This window comes from Morus notabilis, unplaced genomic scaffold, assembly GCF_000414095.1.
Source record: "Morus notabilis unplaced genomic scaffold, ASM41409v2 Scaffold1333, whole genome shotgun sequence".
In the NCBI taxonomy this organism is placed as follows: domain Eukaryota; kingdom Viridiplantae; phylum Streptophyta; class Magnoliopsida; order Rosales; family Moraceae; genus Morus; species Morus notabilis.
The window spans coordinates 641891-652071 of NW_010364060.1; the positions used below are offsets into that span (position 1 = coordinate 641891).

Genomic DNA, 10181 nt, shown 5'->3' on the forward strand with positions numbered 1-10181 from the left:
ACAATAACAATAATAATAACAATAATAACAACAACAACAACAACAATAATAATAATAATAATAATAATAATAATAATAATAATAAATAATATAATAATAATAATAATAATAATAATAATAATAAGATTCTCATGATTTTGAGATCTCTGAGAATTTGAATAACACCATGTTGGGTGGTATTCAAATTACCTTAAAATGAGGGAAAGTGAATCCCATGGTAATCACTTTCCTGAGAATCTAAAAATTATAATTCTTGTACCAAATATGGTAATATTACAGATTTCAATTCTCATCCTTAAGATTACTGCATACCAAACGTCCCCTTATTGGAAAACTAATTTCTCAGGATGATATGAACATAAAGCATCAAACTCCATAATCGGTTTTAATAATGTAATTTTAAATATTCTTTTGTAAACGTTATCGGTAAGCTCTAATTTTGAACAACTCCAAACAATAATCGGATTAAGCCAAGAATTCAAATATGAAAACAACTCGATCCCTATGTAAGCTTTATCTGATCTCCAAAAACACTTTTCAATTTCAAATTTGGATTGTATAGCAAATTCAACAAATCTAAATTAATGCCAACTTCAATTCCCACGAATTGGATAAGCTGCAAATATCAAAACCATATCTTATCTTCATTTGATCAAGTTTTTATCCTTATCTTTTCAAATCTCAACTTAACAAAATCCGTAACTTTAACTTCAAATCTGATTCTGAATCTTCTTGAACCTGTCTTTTGAATTTTTACAAGATTGTCAATAAATTACCAACTAATAAAAATACTTAACAAGTTTGAACAAGTAAATCAGTTAGGTCAGCAACGAGATACACAGTTTGGTTTGAGACTTAAGTAAAAATCATGGATGTTGGGAAATAACGAGTAGAACGATTACTATTGTACACAAAATTTAACTTGCGGAAGAGCATTAATGTCCCATTGCTTGGGCTTGTCTCTAGCAATGTAGCAGGTCAAATTGAAAAACGCCCAAAAGTTGTTTTCCTCTTTTCTGATTTCATTTTCTAGGACTTATCAACATTATTGTAAACAAATGATAATTATATCAATAATTACTAATAATTAAATAAATAATTAGTACTGGAGGAAACAATAAATTTAATAATTATTTTTAACATATTAATAAATAGTAATTAATTATTATTCAAGGAATAATTACTAAATATTGATTATGTAATTCATTAATAATTAAATAATTAGTAATAAGCAATTAAATAAATAATCAAAAGGACCAAAATATGTGAACAATAATGTAAAAATAGGAGTATAAAGAAGTCTATCACCAATATACTAATTAATTAATAGTATATTAGTTATTAGTTTTTTTAAAAGGATATTAGTTATTAGTTATTACTAATACTAATTATTATTCACTAATTAATTATTAATTACTAAGGGTTAATTATTTAAATATAAAATACTATTTTTTTTATTAATAGGTATTTCATCTACTCCAAACATACTTTCAAAAATATAATAAAACATATAGTTTCGCTTTTTTTCTCATGCTTAGAATAATATCGCACAAAAATGACTAAATACAATTTTTTTGATGGACTAAATACAACTTTTAAAACTATTCTTCATTATTAAAAAAAAAAGGTTTTATGGCCAAAACAAAACTTATTTTGAAAATGCTCCTAAACAAAACGGTCCTTAATTCCCTATTTATGTAGGAAATATGTGGTCCCCGGACTTGGACAAAATTAGTACTTGACATGTCGTTCTCTGTAAATGCAAAAACGACATATTGTCATCGGTCGTACGCTATTCTTTAACGCACGTGTGCCCGCGACTTACATAATTTATCCACTTTACACCATGAAAAGCAAGAGTGTCTTTTTCCTTTTTCCTTCGAAACATTTTTTTTTTTAGTTGGGGAAAGAAAATTAAAATTGAAATAAAAAAAATGAATGAGAAACAGAAATGTAAAATTGTCAACAGAAAAGGAAAATTAGAAACGACCCTTTTTCTGGGTTTGGAGGGTTGAAACTTGAAAGAGAGAGAGAGAGAGCTGGGTGGGACTCAAAACGAAAACGAAAACAAAAACAAAAACCCTAATTCGCAAAGGCTTTGCAGAAGAAGAAGATTGCGTAATTTTGATTTCGGGACTCCAATAAGCCAGGTGATTCTCTTTCGTTTGCGTCTTTTCATTTCTTATTATTTGTGTTATAATTGAGTCACTTTCGGGAAAGTTTCGGTGATTTAGTTAACGCCTCTTTTGATTCTGGAAAACGGAGAAATTTCGTTTGTGGGAAATTGTGCTGGTGGTGTTGTTGTTTGAATTCGTTAATGGAGATTTACAATGTGGGTCTTTATGCATTTCGGAAGTACTTCCTCTGCTTTTGAGAGGAATCGAGTTTCCATGACTTGTTTTGGTCTTGTGCTAGAAAATATTGATAACCACTGTAACCCCATTTTATGTGGATTTATTTGGTTTTATGAAATCAGTAGATTTGGCAAGCGTTACAAACATTTTGGTATTCTAGTGATGGTGTTGGTTTTGTTGTTATTGTCATTGTTGTTTGTGTTTTTCCGCTCATCGATTTATGTTTTGCGAAGCTCTAGTTCAACTTGAAGTTCGCCTCTATGTTATCTGATTCAGGTTTACTTTTGCCGTTTAGAGTTCCTAATAATTCGGAATACATTAGTCATATTTCGTGAGAATTTTTTGTTGAAAGCGTGAAAATTTGGCAGTGGAACGTTTCTTTGACCTAGCATAGGCTTTCTTTATCTTTTGTAGCTTAGGTTGATCTTTGATTAGGATCGTGATGATATTAAAGCACATAATTGTTGGTTTATGGTATTTAGCTAGTTCCATTGTCTATCTTTTTCTCAAGATATATAACAGTCTTGCTTATAAAGGGATGACATGTGCAGGTCACTTTAGTTTTCGTTTCAGCTAGGATAATGACGAGTTCTTTCTTGTAGTCGACGAAGTAACAAACTATACAGTTATTAAGTTAATTGATCTGGCATGGACGTTGAATTGGTGGATGGTGGAGGCGAAAATAGGGGACGTTCTGTGGGAGAAAGCACTGAACTGAATGGAGGTGGAAAAAAACACGTGAATGAAAGTTCGACGGGAAGAGATCGTAGTAATCAAGAGGATGATGGCAATTCTAAACCTCATGTGGGCATGGAGTTTGACACAGAAGATGCTGCCAAGATTTTCTATGATTCATATGCCAGACGTGTAGGTTTCAGCACTCATGTTGGTCAATTCAGTCGTAGTAAGCCTGATGGACCAATTGTAACTTGGGAGTTTGCTTGTTCTAGAGAGGTATTTAAAAGGAAAAATGTAGAAAGCTGCAATGCTATGCTAAGATTAGGGAGAAATGATGCAAATGGTTGGGTTGTGACCAAGTTTGTTGAGGACCACAACCATTCAATGACTAGTTCTGGTAAGGTTCATCACCTTCGACCTCGCAGACATTTTGCTGGTGCTACAAAGAACGCGGCTGATACATTGGATACTTCAAGTGATGTTTACGTTTCCGTGGATGGCAATCATGTATCTCACGAACCTAACCGTGGAGTTAGGAGTGTCTCCCCTGTAGAATTCAATCGCCAAGCAAGGAATATTGGGCCAGTAAACTATATAAGGCCTTCTAGCCGAAAGAGAACTCTTGGAAGAGACGCACAGAATCTTCTAAACTATTTCAAAAAGATGCAGGCTGAAAACCCAGGCTTCTTTTATGCAATACAGCTAGATGATGATAACCGCATGACTAATGTCTTTTGGGCTGATGCACGATCAAGGGCAGCGTATAACTGCTTCGGTGATGCTGTAATATTTGACACAATGTATAGACCAAATCAATACCAGGTCCCATTTGCTCCTTTCACAGGTGTAAATAATCATGGTCAGATGGTATTGTTTGGTTGTGCGCTGCTTTTGGATGAGTCAGAGTCTTCGTTTACTTGGTTGTTTAGGACCTGGTTGTCTGCAATGAATGACCGCCCCCCTGTTTCTGTAACAACGGACCAAGATAGGGCCATACAGGTCGCAGTTGCTCATGTATTTCCAGAAACTCGTCATTGTATATGCAAGTGGCATATCTTGAGAGAAGGGCAGGAAAGATTGGCTCACATATATCTGGCTCATCCTTCATTCTACGGGGAGCTGTACAGCTGCGTGAACTTTTCAGAGACCATTGAGGATTTTGAATCATCATGGGCATCTCTCCTTGATAGATATGACCTCTGCAGAAATGAGTGGCTGCAGGCTGTATACAGTGCTCGAAAGCAGTGGGCCCCAGTTTATTTCCGTGGTACATTCTTTGCTGCACTTTCCTCAAGCCAAGGTGTTAGTTCTTTCTTCGATGGTTATGTGAATCAGCAGACCACCATACCACTATTTTTTAAACAGTATGAGAGAGTTCTTGAGCATTCGTTAGAAAAAGAAATAGAAGCTGATTATGACACAATTTGTACGACACCAGTGCTGAAGACGCCATCACCAATGGAGCAACAGGCAGCCAACCTTTACACGAAGAAAGTTTTTGCCAAGTTTCAAGAGGAACTAGTCGAAACTTTTGTGTATACTGCAAATAATATTGAAGGTGATGGGGTAGTGAGTAAGTACCGAGTTGCAAAATATGAACATGATGACAAAGCGTACATAGTCACTTTAAATGTCTCAGAAGTGAGAGCAAATTGCAGCTGTCAGATGTTTGAGTATTCTGGTATTCTATGTAGACATATATTAACTGTGTTCACTGTAACAAACGTTCTTACCCTTCCTTCACATTATATATTGAAGCGTTGGACAAGGAATGCCAAAGCTGCAGTTGGACAGGATGAATCAAGTACAGATCCACAAGCTATTGAGACTCTTACCGTGCGCTTTAACAATTTATGTCGGGAAGCAATTAAATATGCAGAGGAAGGGGCAGTTTCTGTTGAGACCTATAATACAGCTATGGGCGCTTTGCGAGAGGGCGGGAAAAAAATTTCTGTTGTGAAGAAAAATGTTACTAAAGTCACACCACCTACTTCCCAGGGAAGTGGAAATAGTCAGGATGAAGGTAACAAGAGAGGGCATTTGCCAGCATTGGAAATGGTTTCCTCATTATGGCCTTGGCAAGAAGCAATGCCACACCATTTTAATCTTAATGATGTCGGTATTCCTGGTTCTAATCTGAATCAGCCCAACTCTGTGTCTATTCAACGCGACAATGGCCCTTCTGATAACACGGTAAGAAAATGAAAAATATTGTTTAGTTCTTTTGGGCACTTTATGGTGCTAAGATGTTTCGATAAAAGTTAGTATCTGGAGATTTGATGATTTTTAAATTTCTATGTAGGTGGTTCTTACTTGTTTTAAGTCCATGACTTGGGTTATAGAAAACAAGAATTCAACTCAAGCTAGCAAAGTAGCCGTAATAAACTTGAAGGTATTGAATTTGATAAATTTTCAACTTATTTTTACTGGCTTTCTCTAATTCTTATTTTATTTATTTGGTTGCTCTCTTACTTTCATTTTAATTGGGCCATGTAACAGCTGAAATAAGTTGCTAAAATAGGTTTCTCTCGGCATCTTGCCATTGTAATCTACTTTTACCTCTGATGTAGCTGCAAGAGTATGGCCAGACCCCTGCAGGAGAGACGGAAGTCCAATTTAGGCTGACAAGGGTTACGCTGGAGCCTATGTTGAGATCCATGGCCTACATCAGTCAGCAGCTCTCTACACCTACCAACAAAGTTGCCGTCATCAATCTAAAGGTATCCAAACACATCTCAAACGCTTGCGCGTTCTCTAATATTAACTGAAACTTTTGGAACAGGTTGAAGTGATGAGTTCTCTTGATGCTTTTCTTTGTTTGCTGTAAACAAATATAAAATAATAACAAAATGGTGCACCCCATTATGCTTATTGCCTTTTGCCTGTATAAAGTCACAAATGTATCAGGCCAACCAACTACGGAGAATCTACTCGGTATTTGTATGGCCTGTATCTATGGGGTATTGTAATGATCTATTGCAGATGTAGTCTAGTAGTACTAACTGTGTCGGCCACTGAAAGTACATTCGTCCATGATTGCTTTCCATGCTCTGATTTATAAATGCAACTAATTGTTGCAGTTTGATGGAAAAGCATTGATTTTAAAGTAGGGTTATTCCACAAGTAGGTTACTGGATGGTTAATTGCATTATGGTTTTCAATGGTAGAAATTAGAGCTTTTGATGGTGCTTGACAAAGTTTATATTACTAGAAACAAGTTGAATATGTAGGGATCGTGAAAGTAGTAAAAGGAGGAGAAGAAAGTGTTTGCCTAGATATCGCATCTAGCGTGTCCTTGGTATCTCACGCATGAGACAATTCCTATATACATTAGTGCTGCGGAATGATCTGAAACTTGGTTTTTTATTTTGTTTTTCTCATAATCTGAAAGAAAGTTGTCAATATATGTAGGCTACCACTTCTAATCCCACAAGGGGAAAAGGAAACTACTAATTTAAAAAATTGTACCTAATGAGCACAGCAGCTAAGGTCATGTGGAATGAATAGTATAGTGTTATCCTTGCTGTGGGTTATCTGGACGAGGGGAATGGAAGAATTTTTGGTGATAAGGATATTGACTTGCTTCCCTCTTTGAAAAAGCTAAATATTTTGCGTCTTTTGTGGGCTTTCGGTGATAGTCTTCAAAGATTTCCTTTTCTCTGATTTGTTGAATAAAGAGGTTGTAATGGGTTGTTAATGTCTCTGCTTTGAATGTCGTTTTGGTTCTCCTTGATGCAATTTTGTGAGGACTTCTTGTCCGGAAACTATTTTTGTATGCAGCTCAGTTGCTATCCAAGCTAGTACTCGATGACCATTTGCAAACTACTCTCTCTCTTGCAGTGACTAGTTTGAAAAAGGACGTGAGTACTAGTTTGAATAGCATGTGAGTTGCGCTTTCCACTTTTCTTTTTGCCTTCTTCCTGAAACGTGTTTCGAGTGTCTGATTATATTTTACTCTATTATATTTCCTTAGCTCCAAGATACAATGACAACAACTGGAGAAACGGAGGTAAAATTTCAAGTCTCCCGAGATACACTAGGATCAATGTTGAGATCAATGGCTTACATTCGTGAGCAGCTATAAAAGCTGTAAGCATTTATTCCCTGTTCCTTTCGATCATTACATGTCATTATGCTTGAATTTATTGATAACATGCCATTTCCTCATCTTCAAAGTGATGCCCTGTCTGATCATTGCACCAATAACAAAAGGAAAAAAGTGGTTTTTCCTGTACTGCTGCATAGACTGAAGAATCTCATTAACATGTTTGGATTTGTCAGCATTAAATTTTTGCATGGTGCTGCTATGATGGAACATAAAGTCTTAAACCCTATTATGAACAGCCGAAGGTCGAAACATGACTCGTCATTTATGACATTGCAAACTAGAGCTGATAATAGATGCTCTGTCCTACTCCTACCTACAATATGCTATTTTGTTTAAAATATTGACCAATGTCACAAATGATATATACCTGCAGTCAATGAGATGCAAAAGTTCTTGTCTAATAGAGAATTGTACTCCAGTTTCTGGGAGATATAATTTTAGTCGAATATCAAATTAGGCCTAACCTAAGTCCTGTAGACTATAATGGCCTACTTTTTTCAGTCCCGGTTTACATATTCACATGAAAGAGGATTTTTCTCTGCACCAATGATAAGTTCATTAAGGTTTTGTCAGGTCTGATGGATGTTTAGATGATTTTTAATTTTGTTCTATTGACATTAATAATTTTTTTTTTTATAATAAATTGATGTTCAATGCAGCGTTTAATTCTGAAGCCGAAACTATAAAAAGAGTTTATTATGTCTTCTATATCCCGTGGCAAGCAAATAACGGCAATAACTGAATTATGGCTGTTATCATCCGAAGGCAATGGCAGTAGAACTATTTGAAGGTGTGCTCTGGAAACAATAACAGTGTGTGTAGAATCATGGCTGTTATCATCCGAAGGCAGTGGCAATATAGAACTATTTGAAGGTGTGCTCTGGAAACAATAACAGTGTGTGTAGAATGTGAATGTTTCTTTAACGGGGGTAGTGTTTTAGCTGTAATTATCTATTTATCAGCCATTCGTTGAGTCACAATCTAGTTAGGTTTAGCACTTCAAATCTCTAACTTGTCCGATCGATATACGTCGTTTCCATGGAACTATGTGCTGGAAACTTATTTGTACATGTAAGCTGTGAATTGTGAAATTCATTTATGAATCAGCTTTATTTTTATTTTCCCTGATATCTGTATCTACACTTAAGAAAATAGAGCTTCTCCTTGTCTGGTGATGCAATAGGTTGTTGGAGAAATATCTTGGGACACAATATATACTTATATAAATGTATTATATATATTACTTATATTTCTAATAAAGGAAGCGGCACTTGATCCATTCATATGCTTTGTAGTAAAATTCTTCTTCTTGTTCTTTGCTGATCATTGAGTTCATTGGGGAGAACCTGAGATAATTTTTGCTTAAAAAGTTTATGAGAATTTTTTTAAAAATAGCTTATCGTTAAGAGTACTATTTTATAGTGTCATAAGAACTTGTCAATCTTGCATAGTGGTGTTCATGGTAAGCTTTTTGTTAAAGTTTATCTATCTATTTAATATTTATTTAAGTTTTTGCTTGGAGATAAAGTGACGTTCTTTTATGTAGCGTTAAAACGAGATTAGTGGTACGCCCTTTACTCTCCTATGCGGATTTGAAAGCTATCCTTTCCCGCAATCCCACCCCCACCCGCACACACACACACACACACAAATAAATAAATAAATATAAAAATAAAAAAATTTCAAATATGACTTTCAAACGGTCAAACTCCATTGATTTTTTTTTTTTTTTTGAGAAATGGATAAATAGATACATTCACAGAAATTAGAAACTATAACAAATAGCAGTTTTTAAAAATAAATTAAGTAAATAGCAGATCTTAAAACTATTTGAAGTAAATAACAGTTTGCGTGTTATATGAATCATTTACGCAGGTAAAAAAATAATTTATATGGTAAAAAATCTTAAAAAATCTTTATTTACGTGGAAAAAAAAATTCAGTCGTAAAAAAAATTTATGTAGAAAAAATATTTTTACCAGTCGTAAATAAACTATTTATGATGTAACTAATTAATTTACCATGTAAATTACTATTTACTTCAAATATTTTTAAATTAGTTTTAAAATTTACTATTTACTACCTTCTCCTTATTCATATTTGGTAAATTTTAGCGTATTTTGCCCATTTACTCTATGAATTTGGAGAGTTTTTAATTTTGCTCATTTACTAGTGCTTTTATTGCAACAGTGAAGAAAAAGCACGTTTGATGAAAATTCTAACGTTTTAATTCAAATTGTAATACAAATTTCTTAATTTTTTAATATTTCTCGGTCTCTTAAATCTAAAAATCAGAGTAAATTTGGTTAAAGTAAAAGGAAAATAAGTGAAACTTATCATCACCATACACCACTTCTTCGGTGAGCGGAAAATTATGCGGTGTATACTTTCAAGTACGTGCTAATTTTCTCTAACTTAAAACGAGTGTACGACTTTTCTTAAAAAAAAAGTCCAAGATGATTGTATATTATGAGGCATTTGTAAAAATAATTTAATAGAAAAATTTTATTTATAAAATGACAATTTAAAAATTTTTATTTGTGAGAGGTGAGGAAGAGATGTTGAGAACTGCCATTGTTGGGTTGCTGTGGAAGAGTTTTTTGAACACGTAAAAAAGACCTGAGAGGATTTTTTTAATGCAGAATCTTAAATTGTTTGGGCAATTAAAATTAAAAAATCCTTTTCCTAATTTTATTTTTTTACTCTGTTATTTTAGCTAAATTCTCGTATATTATCATCCTCTTACTCAGAGTTTAAATTTAGAATAATAAAATTTAAGTAAGAGGGCGCCCTAATAGAATTTGGGGTACGAATATAATTTTTCAATCTGAAATTCGGTGGATTGATTTAAAATCCAGATGGATGTTTTTTTTTCTTATTTTATTTTATTTTTCAACGCACGTCGAAATTTTCTCCAATCCAACTCTGTTTATGATCATTCGAAAAACCCACACCACTTATCTGTTGATTATATATATATATATATATATATATATATATATATATATATATATATAACACGACACAAACACCACTCACCAC

The 10181-nt window shown here is 33.9% G+C and overlaps 1 protein-coding gene across 1 annotated transcript; it reads left to right on the forward strand.

Annotated features, from left to right (window-relative positions):
• The first annotated feature begins 1954 nt into the window (after positions 1 to 1954).
• On the forward strand, positions 1955 to 7909 carry LOC112093000 (protein FAR1-RELATED SEQUENCE 3-like). The gene is made up of 6 exons (XM_024170483.1): positions 1955 to 2150; positions 2906 to 5225; positions 5335 to 5424; positions 5603 to 5752; positions 7006 to 7121; positions 7800 to 7909. The coding sequence occupies exons 2-5, from the start codon at positions 3003 to 3005 to the stop codon at positions 7114 to 7116; spliced, it is 2574 nt and encodes an 857-aa protein (XP_024026251.1). The 5' UTR covers positions 1955 to 2150; positions 2906 to 3002; the 3' UTR covers positions 7117 to 7121; positions 7800 to 7909.
• Positions 7910 to 10181: the final 2272 nt, after the last annotated feature.

What these genes read in the sequence shown, in the direction of transcription:
- LOC112093000 (XM_024170483.1), top strand. Translation starts at nt 3,003, where the DNA reads ATGGACGTTGAATTGGTGGATGGTGGAGGCGAAAATAGGGGACGTTCT. An exon ending in ATGGCCCTTCTGATAACACG is followed by an intron (nt 5,226 to 5,334) that starts GTAAGAAAATGA and finishes ATTTCTATGTAG; the next exon opens with GTGGTTCTTACTTGTTTTAA. An exon ending in TAGCCGTAATAAACTTGAAG is followed by an intron (nt 5,425 to 5,602) that starts GTATTGAATTTG and finishes CCTCTGATGTAG; the next exon opens with CTGCAAGAGTATGGCCAGAC.